This window comes from Trachurus japonicus, chromosome 19, assembly GCF_045865225.1.
Source record: "Trachurus japonicus isolate A0001 chromosome 19, Traja_1.0".
Classification (NCBI taxonomy): domain Eukaryota; kingdom Metazoa; phylum Chordata; class Actinopteri; order Carangiformes; family Carangidae; genus Trachurus; species Trachurus japonicus.
In genome coordinates, this window is record NC_140925.1 from 13,245,502 (window position 1) to 13,266,677 (window position 21,176).

Below are 21,176 nucleotides of genomic sequence, written 5' to 3' on the forward strand. Positions count from 1 at the left end.
GGAAATGGGGAGGTAGAGAGGGGGAATGACATGCGGGAAAGGCCCACAAGATTAGCCTTCATCTTGTGTTAGCTTAAACACTAAAAACATTTTTTTTCATCCAATTTGTTTTTCATCTCTTGGTTACATTGTTAGGCTTCTTCATCCATGAAAATGTTGGTTTTAATATTTTTGGTGTGTATACCCCTTGACTTCAGTGTAACCTTCCTCTTGCTAGCTTTTGACCCGAGTGGAACCTGAACCTTCTCAGGTCCTCACGTCCTCTCTGTCTCAGAGTCTCAGCTAAAACCGATGGTGACTGTGTGTTTGTTGTTGTGGTCTCACCCTTCGGAGGCCGTGTCTAAGGAGACCGGGTGAGCTAAGTTGAATTTCATCCTGCTTTCTACTTCGGTTTTTAATTTGTTTTATTTTGTCTTTTTTATTGATCCCGCTGTACACATGAATTTGTAATTTTGTGATTCTCCGTGCAACACTTGCAGTGTTAATTGACACACCTCTCTTTGTTGTGTCTTTTATTGCTTTGTATACAGCGCTAACTTTGAAGAGAGTTATTATCACTATGTCATGTGTACCATGGCTGAAACAGTTTCACCAAATTTCTACCAGAGTGTTTTCCCGTCGCAGTTTCTTCCCTGTCAGCTTCCCTCAGACATACTGGTATTCACTCACATGTATCGATTTTCTCCGAGCTCAGTTCTCTGCAGCAGGAACAGATGGGAGTGGGCCGCTGTGGTCACAAGGACACAGATAATATGTAAATATCTTGGTCACTTTTAGGCCGTTAAAGAGGTTCATGTGAGATTTCCTGAGAGCTAAAGCTCAGGAGTTCACCGTCTCCTCCCGAACACAGGAGTTTGATCTAACGCAGCATCGGACGTTGAGTGAGAGAATGGGAGCACCTTGGTGGTGGGAAGCGTGACGAATCTCTGAGCCAGCTTGTCTCGGCATATGCAATGTTAAATAATGCACCGTTCCAGATGGTTAACCTTCTAAACCCCCAGAATGCCTTTGGCTCCACATTCACAGGATGCCAGAAGAGCCGGCGGGCGGCAGAGAGCGCAGGGAAGTGATGAGGAGAAAGAGCCGGTCAGTGCTGCTGCTGCCTGCGACGCTCTCTCCCATCAGATCAGAGGTCAACTGATAGTTCACTACTGCTGTCGTATCAAAGTGTTATTTCTACCAGTAAACTGTGCTTTCATTAAACTCTAACCTTCAGATTCTACATGTAATCGATGTGACATTTTTACCTCCTGTCTCATGATCGCCCTGGCGTGGAATCACAACAACATCTCACAAAACATAGCAACAAATAGAAACACAACAGCAAAACAGGAACCACAACCACAAAGCTGCAAACAGACCATAAACTTCCAGTGGAAGGTAGACAAGGACTGTTGCTGATTGGATGGACTCTCTGTCTGAGGACAAACCCACCTGCACCAGCAGGCTGACACACATGAGGCTGCACCACACTGAGGTGAAGTCTAAGTTATAGCTTCAGTAATCTGAGGTAAACTTTATAACTACGGGCCTTATTATCTAAAATTTTAAAACTTTGAAAATTCCTACCAAACCAACCATACGTGCTTAGTTTTGCAACTTTCACTAAAATGTAGCCCCGATTCTGCAGAAACGTTTGTACGTACAAACTCAGTGCAGAAGCCCTGCCATCACTTTCAAACGTATTAAACCTTTCTTGTCCCACAATTTTTGCTCAATTATTTGCCTGAAAATTACAGATTTGTTTTGTCAATTCTCACATTTTGGGGCCGGAAGGCAAGATAAACACTACCCAGATATAATAAAGAGCCTTCAAAAAGTGATATTTCCATAATATGTCCCCTTTAATTCTTCTTATTTCCCTATAGTGTCCATGTTGTTTAGGTTTAAATACACATCTGCTTATCTACTGTGGTGTTGAACTGAGCTCTGGTCAGGTGCACTGGCCCTGTGTGTCTTAAGTCATTCACTGCTGTTCTTAGATACTGTCAAGAGAGCCAAACTCAGATACGAGGGTGCACAGAGTACACACACAGGAGCAGAGTGTGTTGAAAAAGTGTTTTTATGTTGGGGTCAGTCAGGTGAAACATTCCAGCACCAGGTCAGAGCTTCTGAGCGACTTACTGATAACATTTTGCACATTCAGTCGGTGCACGTTTTGTGGGTGATTGTGTAAATGACACCAGGTGCAAACAGCATTTTTAAAGGAGGGTTGAAACCGTTTCCACCATGAAGAGAGAACAGGACGGTCCCAGAGCAAAATGAAATTTAATCTGATGGAGTTGAGGATTTAGTAAAAGAAGCAAATAAACAGATTGTTGAGCTGTAGCTTCATGAGATGATCTGTGAGAAAGTAAATACAGTTTGTAAAACACGAACAACTGATGAAGTCAAGAGAAGATGGTGAGATATAAGGCCAAGAGCAACAGGAAAAACAAACAGAAGAGAAACAGGAAGAGAAGAGCTGCCTCTGACCGGTGCTGAGCAGCAGCTGCAGCAGGGAACCAGGGTGATGAGGAGCTGCTGCCCTCCCCATCACTGTACATGTGGATGCAGTGTATTCTATTGTGAAGCATTGTGAAACTACTACCAATGTGAGAAACAAGTTGAGAGTTTATATGTTCACAGGCTGTGTCTGAAATCACTCACTCATTCACTCCTCTCTAATCACTGTATATATAGGGAATTCTATATAGGCAAGGCAATTTTATTTGTACAGCCCATTTTTACAAACAGTTTGTCTCAAAGGTCTTTACATAACAGCCTCCTCTGCCCTTAGACCCTCACATCCACTGACATATATAGAAGACTATATAGTGAGCCACACAGTTAATTACATTATTCCTTTTAATAATCAGATTTGATTTGATTTTCTATATTTACATATCAACAATGCATATAAGCATACATCAGTGGTCTGAGCTAGGAGAGAAAACGAATAAGCAAAATTCTAATGAAGTAGAAAATGAAAAGAAAAGAATAAAACAAGGTAAAAATAAAAGGGGGAACGTTAATTCCATTATTACAGTCACATAATTAAAACGTTCCAGATCAATGTCGACCACAGCTTGACTTGTGCATTCTGGTATTGCTTAGTTAGAGACCATCGGTTACACACTGCATTGTGGGATACCAATGTGGTTCTCACTATACAGTCAGACAGCACTACAAACTGATTTGGGACACAGCCACAGTCTCTGTGTGCTGAATAAGCAATACAAGATGACATCATCATTATCATCATGTCAATGTCCTGCTTCTGGTCATCCAAATATCTAAATTAAATCAAATACAATATAAACTTAGATATTAGCTCATCAATCCTAGAATATAAAGACACTTTTCTTCAACTGTTAATTTCTATGTAAACGAATCACTGTTTTTAAAGGATATTTCATCTGTCCTTTCATTAAAGTTAACCTGTAGTAAGTCACATGTTGGTGCCAGTCAAAGCAGCAGCGCTACCACACACTACACCGGTCCTCCTGCTATTACACACACATCCCACTGTTTTCCTCCTCAGATTACAGACATTTCCCACACACCCTCAAACTCGGGCAGCGTTTCTTATTATGGAAAACAAAATACCTCATGGTCTCTCTATTTCAGCGACACTGGCTCCCTGCCTGGAAAACTGGGAATAATTTGTTCAATTCCCCTGGAAAAAGCTTTGAAATAAATAACTAGACTGTTGTTGTTTTTTCTCTCAGGTCAGCTGGAGAATAACAGTGTAGTAAATTCTGCTGTTTGCCCTTCACCTGGATTTTAACATCAACTGGTTCCTCCTACTTTGCTGACTTTTAGGGAAGTTCAAACCACGGGCATAATCTGACTTTATTGCTACACAACAGGAAACACAAGAGCAATGCAGGATGAGGAAAAACTCACAATAGAAAGATAGAAAACTATCAAGATTAAAGCAGAAGTAAGCGATCCGGTCGTTTTCGCTAATGCTGCGTTCGAGGCAGGCTTTTGAAATCGTAAATTACAGCTTCAAGTCACAACTTTCGACTTTGTAGCGTTCCAGGCAACCCACTCGTGTTTTTCTGACCTGTGAAAGTCACTATAACGGCCACTCGTAACTTCTGACCCGTGAACTCCTACCAGATCAAACTGATACAACTTCACAGGGCGGAAAAACACGACTCTACGAGTTTCCTTGAACGCACCATAACAGTCCTCGTCCCTACGTCGCCACATTCACGGCGTCCATTGGCTGCACACACAGCCCTGCATGCCGTTCTCTCTCCTCATTGGATAAAAACTGTAGGATACGATAAATGTTTTCTCTTCGGCTCAGAGCAGAGCAGAGGGACTGAGAGACCCGTGTTTCAGTCCAAACACTCTATGTAAGTGATTGCTGTCGGAAGATATAACTATTTAAGACTTATATTAACACAAATATATCACTTACTTCTGCTTTAACTTTTTAAGGTATGCAAAAATATAACTTATATATTCTATAGTATGTTGTATTATCATGTGAATATGTTATTTAAAAAAGAAAAAAAACTCATCTTTCTAACAAACCTGACAAAGTTCATTGTCCCACTGACGTCACACAGACTCATATTTTTAGCTGTCGGGATTTTAAGCAGTTTCCACTATTGAGCAACAACAACACATAGAGTCTTTCACACAGATTCAAAGTGAGTAACAGATCCATCAGGTTAACAGCTTCACAACACACACCAACTGTCATGAACAAGGTGAGTCACTGGACGCAACTGTCACCCACTCAGTGTGTGTGTGTGTGTATGTGTGTGTGTGTGTGTGTGTGTGTGTGTGTGTGTGGAGGAGGATGGAGCTGCAGCCTCACGGCTCCACAGTTTCAACAGACTGGATTATTGGTCAGGAGGACTGACGCTCAGCTGTCCACACAGGCCTGATGACTCACTGCCTCCTGACTGTGACAGTGTGTGTGTGTGTGTGTGTGTGTGTGTGTGTGTGTGTGTGGACTGCAGGTATGAAAAAGGGTTTTTGTTATGTCTCTTGTGTGTAAAATGAACTTACTGTAACTGGTCTGGTTCAGTGTCCAGAGTCCAGAGTCCTGAACCTGAGAGGCCTTATTCTTATTAAACATATTCTTTACATAGTTAGACAGAGGACAAGAGCTCTGACCCCCAGGGTTTGGTTCACTCAGTTCCTGGTGAGATAAAAGTAACTCATCCAGGTCATATCACAGTGCAAAACATGAGACAGGCCAGTTATCAGTTATCACTGCACCAACCAAATGTTCTTTCGTTCCCTCCCCCACAAGATTCAAATTCCTGTAAACATTAGAAATTGTGAAGGAGTTCTTCTCAGCAGTCTGGTTTCAGGTCATTTCACAGAGAACTTTAGATGTTTCCTCGCTCCCACTTCCCTGGTTTCTTACTACTGTACTGTATACGTTGTACTCATTCTAGTTTCACTCAGGGATTCTCTAATCGGAGTTTTTAACTTTGTACGGAGTCAGTTTCAACACACACATGTTTTTTTTTTCCCTCTGGTTCCTCTTTCACTCGGCTGTAGGCCCCACACAGAGCACACTGGTTTTAGTCTTGATTGACTTTATGCTTGAAGGTCATAGAGTCCTTCAGATGTGTCAGAGAGGTTCTAAACAGAGTCTCGGACTCTTCTACTGAGGAAACTAAATGGCAACCCTGCAGATATCAAACGAATTCTAAATGATCCTTTTGATCAAACTGCTTCTTAGAGTTCAGTCCAATCAGCACTGAAACTGCATTTCTAAAAGGACAATGTCTCAGCAGCACTCTGCTACATTAGGAGCTCCGCCGCTAAAATTTCACACCAGTGAGCTGCTAATAATTTCCACTTTTGCAGTGTGAGTGTGACAACACCTGACTGCAATCTTGGAATTGATTTGAGTCATGGACCAGTGAATCAAATCCTCCCAGACCTCCCACTCATCCCTCAAAAGACTCTATCTATCTATCTATCTATCTATCTATCTATAGGAGTCATAAGTTTTGCCTCGTCTGTTGTACCTCTGCTCTGATTTGTGCGGTTGCTCCATCCTTACCCCTCATTGTTCTGTCCATGTTCCCACTGGGACATATACACTAAGTAAACACATAACCTGACATGTTTACAGTGACCTTATGTTCCATTAAAAACATTGTAGTGTATTGCATTATATTCCTGCGAAGTGCAGAACAGAACCGAAGCAGAATCTGGGAACCGATAAAAAGACGTGTTCTTCACCTTCTCTCATCTAGTTTGAATAAGCTCTACGATGCATCCTGCAATGACACATCAATATACAAGCTGTCATTCAGTCAGAGTACAAAATGTCATATATTGTAAGTCACAGCAAGAATTTATGAATCTATGATTACCTAACCTGACACAGTCAAAAGTATCAGAGTCTGATCTCAAAATAAGATTAGCTTTTGATCAATTTATTATTGACTTCTCTGAAATCAGTCCTCCCTTAAAAAATAAGAGCACTGTGTTTGTGTATCTAACAACAACATGTGGGCGTTGTAAAGAGAAACCAAACACATTCCAGCTGTGAACATCAGGTACTATACTACTATACTTCAGTTTCAACTGTATTGGTATATGTAAATATCATGATGACCCATCCATAGTACATGCAGGGCTGCAAACAGTCCCCAACACAGAGCCCTCCTCATGATCAGATGCAGACAGAGTGGTTCTGCTGAAACAGAAACTAGGTACGTCCTCCTCCACCTGACCGTCGTGTCAGAGTTACATGGAAACAGAGGTGTGTGACACGCTGGGGAAGTGTCTGTTTCCTATTTTTCACTCATAAATATCTCCACCCTCACTTTTTGGGGCAACACTGTCATATCTGCTCGCCATGGGTTAAACAGGAAGTTCGCACACAACTGCTGACACTATACTGTCTGAGTGAAAAAAAACACAGCTGCCCAATAATCACCGTATGTCAGCCATTTTTGATTTTTTTTTTAACTTACATAATGAACAGATGGGTGGTGTCAGTGAAAGGAACTGGCACTGGATGTTGTGTTAGTGAATAATATGTAGACAGCACAGCAAAATATGTTTGTTTTTTTGTGACATTGAAATTGTAAAAAAAAAAGTAGCAGCTTAGGTGGATCACTAAGGTGCATAAAACAACAAGAGGGCAACTTTTGTGCCCATCAGGATGACTATTGTTACGACAAATAAAAGTTGCCTTCATTTTTTTTCTAGTCCATCGCCTTACGTAACCACTCGGCCACAACAACTGCACATAGTGGGGGGTGTTCTGTGTCCTCATGCATTGGAAAACGTGCACAGCTTCATTAAAGAGATGAGAATGGACCGCCAACCATTTGACACAAGAAACAGCAACTGCGATGGCCGGGAATCGAACCCGGGTCAACTGCTTGGAAGGCAGCTATGCTCACCACTATACCACCATCGCATGGGAAAAAGGGAAATTTCACCAAATTTTCCGTCACGAACCGGCAGTTCAGGTCAATAGACAAATGCTTTGTTGGTGTCAGAAGTGATATTTGATGGTGACAAATTTTCAGTTGTAACCGGACGTCCACTAGATGGTCTCACATCCTTTGGACGGTATGAACTGGTGTCAAGACCTGGTTGGAAAGCTTCTCAAACCAAATGGAAATGGAAATTTCCTCCCGTTGTTGGCAGGATTCGAACCTGCGCGGGGAGACCCCAATGGATTTCAAATCCATCGCCTTAACCACTCGGCCACAACAACTGCACATAGTGCGGGATGTTCCGTGTCTTCATGTATTGGAAAACGTGCACAGCTTCATTAAAGAGATGAGAAAGGACTGCCAACCATTTGACACAAGAAAAAGTAACTGCGATGGCCGGGAATCGAACCCAGGTCAACTGCTTGGAAGGCAGCTATGCTCACCACTATACCACCATCGCATGGGAAAAAGGGAAATTTCACCTAATTTTTTGTCACCAGCTGGCAGTTCACGTCAGTGGACAAATACTTTGTTGGGTTCAGAAGCCATATCGCACGCTGATACATTTTCAGCTTTAAAGGGACGTCCACATTGACAGTGTAACATCCTTTGGTCAGTATGCATAGGTCTGAAGAGCTGGTTGGAGACATCAGCAATTAAAGCCCCTCAAACAAAGCATGGGTTCCACCACTGCAAATGAAAACATCCTCTCGTTGTTGGCAGGATTCGAACCTGCGCGGGGAGACCCCAATGGATTTCTAGTCCATCGCCTTGACCACTCGGCCACAACAACTGCACATAGTGTGGGATGTTCTTTGTCCTCATGCATTGGAAAACATGCACCGCTTCGTTTAAGAGATGAGAATGGACCGCCAACCATTTGACACAAGAAACAGTAACTGCGATGGCCGGGAATCGAACCCGGGTCAACTGCTTGGAAGGCAGCTATGCTCTCCACTATACCACCATCGCATGGGAAAAAGGGAAATTTCACCAATTTTTCTGTCGCCAGCTGGCAGTTCACATCAGTGGGAAAATACTTTGTTGGGTTCAGAAGCCATATCCCCGCTGATACATTTTCAGCTTTAAAGGGACGTCCACATTGACAGTGTAACATCCTTTGGTCAGTATGCATAGGTCTGAAGAGCTGGTTGGAGACATCAGCAATTAAAGCATGGGTTCCACCACTGCAAATGAAAACATCCTCCCGTTGTTGGCAGGATTCGAACCTGCGCGGGGAGACCCCAATGGATTTCTAGTCCATCGCCTTAACCACTCGGCCACAACAACTGCACATTCTGTGGGCTGTTCGGTGTCCTCATGCATTGGAAAACGTGCACCGCTTCGTTTAAGAGATGAGAATGGAGGGCCAACCATTTGACAGAAGAAACAGCAACTGCGATGGCCGGGAATCGAACCCGGGTCAACTGCTTGGAAGGCAGCTATGCTCACCACTATACCACCATCGCATGGGAAAAAGGGAGATTTCACCTAATTTTTTGTCACCAGCAATTAAAGCCCCTCAAACAAAGCATGGGTCCCACCACTGCAAATGAAAACATCCTCTCGTTGTTGGCAGGATTCGAACCTGCGCGGGGAGACCCCAATGGATTTCAAATCCATCGCCTTGACCACTCAGCCACAACAACTGCACATAGTGCAGTAGAGAAACAGTAGAGAAAATTTGACACTGAAATTGTAAAGTCAAAGCTGAGCTGTACTGAGTCACATCAGTGGTTAGGTGGAGCTGTTTTCAGATGATTTTCCACCTTCACAGGAGGAAGATGTTTGTCCAGTATAAAAGTTGACAGTAAGTGGAGACTGTTACACTGATCCAGAGTTGTGGAGCTGGATTGGAGGATTCCTGACCCACTGGGATCACCCAGCGGGTGTTTAGGCTTCATGTGAAAAATACAGCCGGGTAGAAATTTCACACATGCACGCCTGGCTGCAAACTGCCAGACTTAGAGAGAGGAATGTGTTCAGATACGGCAGGACGGATCTGGAGTGAATGGTTTTGGAGGAGGAGGAGAGAAAGAATGAAACAGTCCTGGGAGGGAGACAGGGAGGGGGGAGAGAGAGAGAGAGAGAGAGAGAGAGAGAGAGAGCAGCGGCGGGGGCTGTGGACCGTATCTTTATTTGGGAGACATTGTTTTGGTTTGAGCAGATGTGGGAGCCTGAAGCAAAGCCACATTCCCACATGGACAGACACTTCAGACGCTCAGGGAGGAGGAGTACAAGGGGGAGGGGTTACACATGTGTGTTTAAGCATGTACTCAATCGCACATAGATGTTGTGAGTTCACAAACTGTCATTATTGTGCAGAGTGGAGCAGCCCGTGCAGCCAACAGAGTGTGTTTTGTTCCGCCTCCTCCAGTTCATGTGCCTTTCTCATCCCAGTGTTCCTGCTGCAGACACATGGATGACGTGACTGACACACACTCAGCGCCGCGTACGCCGCCGTGTGCTCTCCAGTGTGCAGATCCTATCTGCGCAGGCCTGCTTATCTTCTCCTGATCTGACATGGCAACGTGTCAATCTGCTGTCCCTGCTCTTCCACTCGAGGACTCCGCTGGCTGAGCTCGTTCTCACAGTCCAGACCCCGGCTCCGCTCAGCTGGGGAAGCAGATTCCTCCAGCACCGCAGGTCCTGCCTTTGTCCATGTGAATGAGTTCAGCATTAAACTCAGTGAACACTGTCCATCCTCCAAACATGTCAGCCTGGTTTAAACAGATGCAGCCTCAGTCTTCGTGCTACGTGCATGCCAGTGGTTCACACTGTGTATATACTGTTGGGAAATGTAGTCTGTGGTTTGACTGATCTGGGTTTTTACCACCTGATCTGGATTTCCCCTCCAAAACCTCCCATATGCCCCCCCCACTCTTCTCAAAGACCCAAACCTGCAGTCAGTTATGAGTCACATGTTTTAAGGTAGCCTATATATAACATTCAGAATATTTACTGTAGATTGAATCACTCACATGGGAGTGCACATTGTCTGCAGATGCTGCAGCTCTGCAGGTTTCACTGACATGTGAACTCCTGGACCAGGTCACAGCCGAGTGTGAAGCAGCTGGACTGAGACTGAGCACAGTCATGTGTGAATGTGAGAGAATATTGGGCGATGCAACAGTAACAACGGCAACAATGTCCCTGTTTTAATGATTTGTGGTATCTTGACCCCTCTCCATGTTCCACCTTTCAGCATAAATCTAAAGGAGCCTCCTCCATGTCTGAGGCCTTCAGTTTGCTACAAGTCACTGGCCAAGAAGCATTTTGCAGGATCGACCCCTGCAGCAAGGCAAAGACATGCAGCAATAAAAAAACCTCCACTGGCCACGTGCACATGCTTGTGTACTGTATTCTCAGCAGACAGCTTTGTAATAGGGTTGTGAGATCTTATCCATGAGCAGATTGTAACTCTCAGCAGCCTGTAAAAATGCCAGTGGAGGAGAATCAAGTCAGCTCAGGGTTTCCCACACGTTAGACACCGTAGCCAGTATTAAGTCAAATGCATTTAATATACTACTATAAAAATCACAAGACTCCACCCTGCCTGCATCTCCACACACCCCCTGAGGTTATATAACCCAGCCTTTTGACCTCTGGCTGCTCTTTCCATCCAAACCATTGCAGCAACAAAGACACTAGTGAGCGGACTGATCCCATTTCCTTTGTTTATTGATTTGAATTTGATCAAAAAATCATGTTGTTTGAATATTATTGTATTTTTTGCTTTCTTAGATACCTGAGTTTGACCTTAGAGCCTGTAAACAGGATTGTGTATGCATTAATTAAAGGTCCAGTGTGTAATAACTGGCAAGGTTTATTGGAAAAATCACTACCAAGTAACTTCAGTATTATCTGTGCAACGTTTCTTTTTTTTTTCTTCTTTTTTTATCATTACATTACATGTTGCTATGTCCAAACAATTTATTGGAAAGGATTCCTGGATCCAGTGTTTTAATGAGCACACCACCTCAGATGCTCAGTGATCCAGCACCACCACCACCAAATGCAATATAGTTTTTTTCCACTACAGCACCATTAAGTATAATAACTTAATACACTGATGGGAAAACAAGTCAAACATTGTCCACCTTGGACCGTGAACAAATATTTCCACTGTTCACTTCATAATGGTCACAGTGAACAATAAGAGAGTTTCCACTGTGAAAACCCTCCACAGTTGTTCAACCCTGGCTGGAAGACTTACAAATCCCAGCGGAGTCTTTAGTTGCCCCATAAACCTTTAAAAATCTGACTAAAAAACTAGACTTCCTGGATGATATTGTATCATCTCAGCCAACCACCTTCCAAGGTTGGACCAGAAGTCATGTCAGGTATTTCTGCAGCTTATCAGGAGGCGTCACAGCTGCTTCTGTGAGGGGGTTTCAGGGACATCCACCAGGGAGGAGGATCCTCCAAGAGAGTTACACCACCAGAGCCTGGCCGCTATGTGGGTGTGATGATTAGCTCAGATACAGTGTGTAAGTACATGTACAGTAAATACTCCCTGCTGAGTTTTACCTACAAACTGAGGTTGACACAAAGAATGCATTCACAACATTTTGGCCAAATTCCATTGGCAACCAGGGAAAAACAAGAAAATTAGGCTCAAGTTGAAAATCACTGCAATTATTCTTTAACTGGGCTAATTTTTTCTCAAACTATAACTCAAAATAGACCAGAGCAGACTGGGACCAGAGAGACTGGTGATTTAAATAGTTCCTTCTGCCACCAGAACCAAGATTCAGTGACAAATTAGCTTGATTATATTAATCATAGCAACTCAGAAAGTCCCTGCCACAGCAGACGCATCTTTTCCTCCAGCCTCACCCTCCCTGACGGCAAAAGTGTGAAAACCTCAAATCTATTCTTGAGTGTCAAAACAAACAGATTGTGGCGGACGAGGTGCTGCCACATAGTTCACAAACCCACTCAATACATTCCATGGTATAAGTGAGGTAATGTCAGCTTAGGAGGGAGGAGCCAGTTTTGTAGTGGAGGTGGGGGTGGGGTGGGGTTGGGGTTGGGGCCGGGGGATTTGCAGGAAGTGCAGAGAACCACACTGAGCCAGATGTGGTCAGAAACCTTCATGGCATTTAAACATCTGTCTGGAAACAGTGATGACAACTGTGAGTACCACAGAGCAACTGGCATGTTATTTTCAAGCAGGTTGAATGAATGAATGAATGAATGTTTCACCCTCCAGTCAGTCTGGACAGGGACTTCCCATCATGCTCTGGGTGATGTGATGAGGCCTTAGTTTTGTTCTTAGTGCTTCCCAGTAGGTTTCCAGGTAACCAGTGGAACTAATGACTGATGACACTGATGTGACTCACTGGCACTCTGGACCTGCTGCCTCATCACCATCAGAGCTGCCACTGAGATACTTCTACACAGCAGAGTTCACACTGTATATAGTAAGGGCATTTTAGCAGACATTTGACCAATCTGGGAACTAAATCCTTACCAAGAAATTTCTTCACAATTGTCTTTAGGAACATGCGTAATATGATGTCTTAAAATGTTGAAATTCAACTCCCGTGGGAAACCCCCTAAAAAACTACTCAAAGTTGGGGTACCCGTAACTGGATTTTTGAACATTCCGTAATGTTAAATTTGGCCTTAAGTAACTTCTGAGGGGTCAAACTAGGGGTTTTTCATGATCCTGAGTTGATCGCAAACATTAGTTTTACACCCAAAACAGGTTTTGTATCTTTGGGTTCTTTCTCTAAACAAGACTTCCTTCGTGTGTCTGTCTGAGGTCTAGATGAAGAGACTGATGGACCCCAGATCACAAAGTGAACAGTCTCATTGGAAATCTGGAGGCTGTGGGGAGGGGACAGTTTACCCCCAGCTCCATAACTCCCACTAAACTCTCATGACTGAGATAGAGGCCTGTAGGTAGGTGAAGGTCTGAAGACCTGCCAACTAGGGATCTCCATTATAGATTTTCAAGGTACAATTATCACAATTATTATGCATTGATTAATTTCACAACACTATGAATGTGTAAAATCAAATAAAGTCAAAATACAGTATAATTATATCACAAATTATATACACTAAATATTTTAAGTATCTATTAATATAGGACCAATTATTAATCACCCAGAAAAACGACAAAATGACATTCCTACCAGTTCATTGTTATGTTAAGTAAATTGACATTACCATAATTTAAAGGGGTAGTTTTTGGCAAATTGACCCATTGCCATAATCCCTATAGTCATAGCAGTAGGTTCGTTGCCTTTAATTGTTGGTGCAAGCTATTTTTAGAATGGCAGAGCAGAGCCGCGAGCTGCTCAGAGCTACGCTACGGAGGCTAATGGGATTTCTTGGTTTCCCTCATCAAACTCATCAAATACACAATCCAACAACTCCAAAACGCTATAATAACGGAACGTTACGAGACGGAGTTGTTGTATTTAGGAATCTTTTTGATGAACTAATTGTGGTGTTTAACACCGCGGTTAATTGTGAAAACAAGTGATGGTGACATCCCTCCTGACAACATCTGGCTTTTGTCTGCCAAGAAAAATGCATCAATCAGAATTGACAGTATCAATCTGCTCTGGATCCAATCAATATTGATGAAAACATCTTTCAAACAACAGTCACTAATCACACCTGTTAACCTGTGCTGCACTGTGCAAACTCAGCTGGCAGTTTAAAGGGGGACAACAGGCTTTTTCCTGTGTTTAAAAAAAACCTGCTTACACCTGCTGATGCTGGTGGGAAATGGTGTATAGCAACTACTGTGTTATGGGATACATGTATGAAAAGAAAGAAGAGCTGCACAGCTGGAGAACTGGCTCAGTTCCACCAGCATATCACTATTATCTACATAAAGTTTGCTCACATTAGCCACCAGATGCTACAGGTCAAACCAGATCAACCTTTGCAGCTGAATACACTTTTTTTCCTCCGATATACATTTTATTCTGAAGGAGAAAAAATCTTTTCCTTCAGATGTGTGTGTGTGTGTGTGTGTGTGTGTGTGTGTTGCCAGAGTGCAGTGTGAGGCACCAGGCAGTGCAACAGGTCCTGAGTGACTCATTGAGCTCAGAAGAATGAAGCCGTTTGTAGAACAAAGACAGAGCAGAGTGGGACCAGAGCTCCAGCGTCTCTGTGCCACGTCTGCCGACCCTGGTCTGAGTGATTAACCAGCATCAGGCCGGATCCTTACCATCATTTAGGATCACATGAGGAGAGGAACCTGAGTCACAGACTGATGGTTTCCTGACGCACTCAATTTACTACAGTTTTTTACCCAGAATGAGGAAACACACTGTCTTTTTGTTTCACCATCAGTCATTTCTCTGTGTTGTACCGTCACTGCAGCTCCACTGTGTGACTCAGACTAACTAATGTACTGATGTTGACACTGAAACCAAAACAACACACTACACAGTATATGGGAGGGACATCAATATTGATACCAATATCAGTATCAGTACTGATACCAGTATCAGTGTGGATGATATACGTACATCATGAGTCTGTTTTCTATTTACATACATGTTTCTCTCTTTGATTCCTTAGACAAAATAATCTGTTGTTTCTATTTTGAGTGGAATCTTTGATAATAAATTGTATTCTTCAACTTAAACTGTCAAACATCTTAGTCACAAAATGTTCATTTATGTCTCTGGAAGTTGAATCTAGCTGAACTCCACTAATGCTTTTATGAAAAGCAAGTTACAAATGAAGAAAAAGTTGTTTTTTTTTACTTCAGGGCTGAGAAAGAAGTGACATTGCTAACTCTGTGCTAAAACAGAAAACTGTTAAAAATGTTTCAAAATAGATTTTACACCTGAGCGCATGAGACGAGCTTCCTGTTAACAACTGTGGGGAAAGCTGTAACATGAGCGAGGGGCCGTGCTTAGTAGTGGCTAACGTCTCTTGATGACTGTTTTCATATCTGAGCCGCTGTGTTCCTCCTGATAACTTACTGTTGCAGAAGTTGTTGTGGCAGTGTTTTGCTTGTCACACATTTGTGTTAAAAACGAAAGCTGTTGCTGTTGTTAATCTGCTCAGTCAAACAGTTGGTTACATGAAGATGTAACAACCTCCGGGCCCAGCTGTGACTGTCTGACTGACTGCTGCTGTCTTGAGGGCTGGGCTGTTATCTGGCTTTGCATCAGTGTTTTATTTAAGTCTGCGCAACCAGCTGAGGATCAGTGTGTGACTTTGCTTTGTTGTCATGGAGATAGCCCAGTCGACACTGGATTAAAAAAAAAAAAATCTGATAATGATATTTTTACATGAACACACAGAGAAGATATGAGAAGCGGGAGCTGAACTACTTCTGATGCTGCAAATAATAAATTCATCTAAAATATATGATCTATACACCCAGATGTGCCGCTAAAAAAACATGTTCCAATGATCATAAGATTCCAAAAGACATTGATGTGAAATGTACTTTCTTTTTTTTTTTTGTATATTTTTTGGCTTTTTGCCTTTTTATTTGATAGTACATAGTGAGATAGACAGGAAAGGGGGAGGCAGAGAGAGGGGGAATGACATGCAGGAAAGGTCTGCCCGACACGGGATTCGAACCGGGGTTAGGGTTAGGGGCATGGGGCGGCCGCTTAAACCACTGCGCCACGCACCGCCCCGTGAAATGTACTTTCTGTTCTGAACATACTGAAACAGTTATTCTTTTATTTTGGCACTGCCCCCATTGTCCTAAGACTGTGGATTGATATTTGTAACTTTGTAACTAAAGAAAAATCCAACAAAACATTTATTATCAGCCTCATCATAGTGATGGGAAAATTTCATATTCATAAATGTAAATTTACATGAAGAAAACCATCTTTTGTTGCCTTTCACAGTGAGCTTATAAGCAATACATTGTTTTCATTAAATTTCTATCCCCCCTAGCGTAGAATACAAATGTGAAATGCTATTGATTTGTAAGCTTGTATGTGAAAAAAAAAGTTATAAAAAAAAAAATTAAAAAACAGTCCCCTGTGTGGAACTTGTGTGGAAAGTGTGTGGGTCTGATGCCAACTCTTCACCAACACTAGAACCGGCCAATACAAGCTGATTGTGCTCTTTTCCACAGTCAGTCCAGCTTATCTCTGTGTTCTGACTGTACACAGAAAAGAAAGATGTCATCGCGTGCACTTACTGAACTGCTGCTGTACAAACTGGTAACATGATCTATCACATCCGTAACAGAACCTTGTCAATGAGACGATTCGATCAGTGATTGTATGTGTTTAAGACTGTCTACGCTGCAGCTCACTTCTCCATCCTCGTGCGGTGTAGCAAGTGTGTGTGTGGTGTAACAGCATCATGCTGGACAGTACAGGTGGCAGGTGTGTTTACAGAGCCTGCTCCATGAGGAAAAGGGGTAAGAAAGGGATTTGATAACATTTGCCATCTGTAATTAATGACTGGATCAGCTGATCTCACTCATCAATGATCAATACCTGTATCAGCACCAGCAGCAAAACACAGTGACGGGAGCTTTACACTGTTCACCACAGATGTGTCATCCATTCAAGCGGAGCCGGTCTTTTAGTGACAACGCAGCATCACCCAGCAGGGCGCCACAGCATCGACCAATCAAACGCCTGCAGGTTCACATTCCATGCAGACTCATTCACAGTCACCACCGTCCTCAGACTGACTGATATGACCGTGAGAGTGGACTTCCTGCATCCTGCATCATGTTTCATGTCTCACTGGGACCGGAACCAACAGCAATACACTCATGTTTAATCTGAAAAAAATGTTTGGCATTTTGGCTAAAAATATCATTCATCACCACGGTGATCGTACTTGCCGGAATTAACATTTCATTCGATCCTGATGATCAGATAATCCGTCACTTTACGGCTGAACAAATCAGAGATGCAGGCGCTGATTCAGAGGACTGGAACCTGACTAATCAATTATAGGAGATATATTATGGAAGTATCACTTTTTGAAGGCTCTTTAACATATATTTGGGTGTTTGTTGCCTTCCGGCCCCCAAGTTGTGAGAATTGACAAAAAAATCTGTAATTTTCAGGTTCCAGAGGTTGAAATCCATACGAGCTGTTCCCTCAGTTGTCCGGCAATGACGTAATTAATTTTTGAATTTGCATAACACCACCCCTACCTGGTACCAGTAGAAGGGGCGGGGCAAGCAGTGGTTCATTTGCATTTAAAGGAACAGGCACTGAAACCAGCCGTTCTGAACAGGGCTGTTTTGAGAGCTGTGATGTTTGATCCTTGGGGGATTTTGACCGAAGCATGTCACAGTTCTGTCTTTAAGACACCTGGGAACTATTTTAATTTGTGGGAAAGGGGCAGAATATGTCTCCTTTAAATGGATAGTTCAACATTTTGGCAAATTTGCCATAATCCCTATACTTTTAGGAGTAGGTTCATTACCTTTAATTGTCAGTGCAAGCTGTTTATAGATCGGCGGGGCAGAGACGCAAGCTGCTCAGCTAACACAACGGAGGCGAGTGGTACTTTCACCTTTCCCTCATCAAACTCATCAAATATACAATCCAACAACTCCAAAACGCTCCGGTGGACAAGTTGTGACCTGCACATTCACCACGCTATGAAATAATCATGTAACATTACGAAACAGAGTTGTTTACGAGGCAAATGCGTAGCCGGAACTACATTCCAAACACGGCTGCTGGGCGGAGTGATTTCAAAAAAATGTTGAACTATCCGTCCCGACGGATAGCCTGAGCCCGGTCCAGACAGATCACAGGTCCACCCTGCCGCCTCATCCAGCACCTGCAATCCTAAACTGGTCTGAGGGGAGGTAAGGGCTGCTGCAACTTCAACCATGTGGCGCTCCTCAAGTCATGTTGCTGTACAGTCAGCATCTTCTCACATTCAGTGAGAAGTGGTAAAAAAAAAAAAACGTCAGAGCTGGTGCCACAGCTCTGAGCACTGGCTTCCTGCCCGCCCCTCATCATGGGCACAGGCTGATTATAACTAACTGTCAGGGCTCTGGGTGGTGTCACAGCCTCCACCACAAACTCTCCTTCTGTGATGTCGCCATCGCAGAGACAAACAAGCAGGAAGGAAGGACAAGACGTAAATAAAAATGGGATGGAGATGTTTTCTGGATTGCAGCAGCAACATTTCCAAAGTGTGTAAAGAGAGGGTGGGGGTGGGTGCTGCTGAGTGGGGACGGGAGGGGCTGACCAGAGAGAGAGAGAGAGAGAGAGCATTCAGGCTGAGTGAGAGGAGACCTGAGTGTTTAGGAGGAATGTGTGTGGAATGAGGAAATTTGCTCAGTGAGGCAAAAGCTGCTGCCTGCTGGAGAGGTTAGAGTTAATCTGATCAACTCAGCACGGGAAAACTATTTAGCCTATTGGAGCATCACTCAATGCTGTCTTTATCTTCAAGTGCGTATGTGACTGTAGCCTAAGAGTGTGTGTGTGTATGTGTAAGTGTGTGTGTGTGTGTGTGTGTGGTCTGAACTCTCTATCCTTGTGTGTAATAGAGAAAAAAACATTTCTATGAAAATTCATTTTCCATCATAAACTTAAGAAGACAAAAGTCAGAGTTGAGAAAAATCTCCATCCAATTAAGATCCAATTACAGAGTAGGCTATAAAGTTAAATAAGTAGATAATAATAATAGGTTAATAATAGTAGCTATACTGTCTTACCTCCAGCACCTGGACGTAACTGGACGGGAACCATCCCCTGACTCCGTCCTTCTCCCCCTCCCACCAGCCTCCGGGCAGCGCCTGGACCACCTTGATAATCTCCCCGGCCTCGAAGCTCAGCCCCTGCTGGTGCTGCTCCCCGCCGAACGGGTACAAACTTTTACAGAACGATCCAGACATGACGCTCGCTGATGAAGATCCTTCCAGACGCGCTCCGGAAAAAAGACAAAACTAACCCCAACTAGTAGGCTACTTCTCTGTGGACCGAGGGAAGAAGAAAAGTGTTTTCGGGTGTGGAGGATGAGCTCTGTAGCGGCGGCTCCCGGGTCGCGGCGGAGCGGAGTGAAACTTGTGTGAAGTCGGTGAACAGGTTCTCCTCCTCCCGCTGTCAGCACGCCCCCTCCTCGCTCTGCTCCTCCGGCGCTGCTGCTCGGTCTGAGGCCACTTCAGACCGGCGTCAAGCTACACAGCACGACCGCAGGGCCCGGAAGTCACTCCCATCCGCCTTCAAAATAAAATAAGAAAAATATCTAGGCTACTATTAACGAAGAAAACTTCTTTTAAGCGGTCTCCATGACAGCTGAGCAAGCTTGATTAAACTTAATTAAAGTCCCAATTAAGTGGACTTTATTTTTGTTTACTGTTATCATTATAGTTAGTTATTATTAATCGTATTGAAGTAGGCCTATTAGGCTACTTGTTTCTTTATTTGTTACTAAGATTAATTTTGAAATTATTTAAATTTAACACTAGGCCTACAACAGTTTCAGATGCCACATCTGTTGCAAGGATCAATGGACCATGGACCAATGGACCATTTAGTAGGACCAGTAACAACTAAACCATAATGAGAGTAGCAGTCAATGGCATTGCTACTGTGTTACAGTTCAAATCAAATCAAACTTTATTTATATGGAACTTTTCATACAAGTAACACAAAGTGCCTCACAGAGGGACTAAAAACAACAAGAAAACCCAACCCTCCCACCACCACTACACACAAGCTCTCACACACATAGTTGAGAACAATAGTGTTAAACCACTAATTGTGAATTTACAGTTAATGCTGTAGCTTTCATTCTTGCCTAAATTGATAGTGATTCCAGTTAAGAAATATGGTCACTCGCTTCACACTTCACTTTTATTTTGAAATACTTAGCCGGAAGTTTTGACTTGTTGTATGGAACACAGAAACACACGGCTGAACAGTTTATTGACTAGGTTGTTAATGTGGGTTTGTAAGAGAGATTACTGAGAAAATGTGGGGCTCATAACATTTTGATGTTAGTGAAGTTCAGTCAATATTTTAGCTTTACAATTTAATTTGTAAAGTTTGTTGTGTACTTTCATTATTAAAACATCTGACACTGTCAATGATAACTTCATCCACCAGCTTCACATTCTCCATCATAGTGGAGGGCTGCCTGGACCTGATTGTCTCCATCCACCCAGAAGCAGTGGCCTATACTCACTAGCTTTATCATCTCACTGGTGACCTGCATCTAATCCTTCACCATCCATCATCATCACCATCTCCAAATAACCAAGGTCCACAAGACATATTAACCTCCTGTAATCCAGAATCTAGAGAGCAGAATCTCATCCTGACCTCTGTGCTGATGAAGTTCTTGTGCTGTCCCACCTCAAAGCTACACCGACCCACTGCTGGACCTCTAGTAGTCCACCTGGACTCTTTAGGGACTTACGGGACATAATGACAGCTCTATATCCCAGTTACTGTATGTTGCAGGACACACTCTTGCATGGTTCCCTGTCTGACTCCAGGACTATCAGGATCGAATCCTAAGATTTTGTCCTTTCTCATCTGCTGTCCTCCCTGTAGCCTACACCCAAAGCTGATCCTGAAATTCACAGGAGACACCACCCTCACTGGACTGATCTGTGGAGGGGTTTAATCTTCTTACCCATGGTGACTTGTTCAGACAGAACACTTTGGAGCTCATTGCTCTAAACAAATTATGTTGTAAACCTCAGCAAGAACCTCGCCCAACCCACTCCCATCACCCTCTGTGACTCCCAAGTCAACACTGTGGAGTAACTCCATCTGAGCCTCTATACTGTATCTCTAGAACTGAATCTATCCA

General features: G+C 43.3%; 1 protein-coding gene and 6 non-coding genes across 7 annotated transcripts in view; all 7 read right to left on the reverse strand.

Moving 5' to 3' along the window:
* The window catches only part of gas7b (growth arrest-specific 7b), a 69,510-nt gene extending 49,972 nt beyond the window's left edge, over positions 1-19,538 (reverse strand). Inside the window, exon 1 of the mRNA XM_085760999.1 lies at positions 19,072-19,538. Within this exon, the coding sequence (XP_085617125.1) occupies positions 19,072-19,251 (180 nt within the window). The 5' untranslated portion in view covers positions 19,252-19,538. The remainder of the gene's footprint in view (positions 1-19,071) is intronic.
* On the reverse strand, positions 7,328-7,399 carry trnag-ucc (transfer RNA glycine (anticodon UCC)). The gene has a single exon. It is a non-coding gene; the product is annotated as a tRNA-Gly (tRNA).
* On the reverse strand, positions 7,621-7,702 carry trnas-uga (transfer RNA serine (anticodon UGA)). The gene has a single exon. It is a non-coding gene; the product is annotated as a tRNA-Ser (tRNA).
* trnas-aga (transfer RNA serine (anticodon AGA)) lies at positions 8,133-8,214 on the reverse strand. The gene has a single exon. It is a non-coding gene; the product is annotated as a tRNA-Ser (tRNA).
* trnas-aga (transfer RNA serine (anticodon AGA)) lies at positions 8,630-8,711 on the reverse strand. The gene has a single exon. It is a non-coding gene; the product is annotated as a tRNA-Ser (tRNA).
* On the reverse strand, positions 8,819-8,890 carry trnag-ucc (transfer RNA glycine (anticodon UCC)). The gene has a single exon. It is a non-coding gene; the product is annotated as a tRNA-Gly (tRNA).
* trnas-uga (transfer RNA serine (anticodon UGA)) lies at positions 8,989-9,070 on the reverse strand. Its single transcript has one exon. It is a non-coding gene; the product is annotated as a tRNA-Ser (tRNA).
* Positions 19,539-21,176: the final 1,638 nt, after the last annotated feature.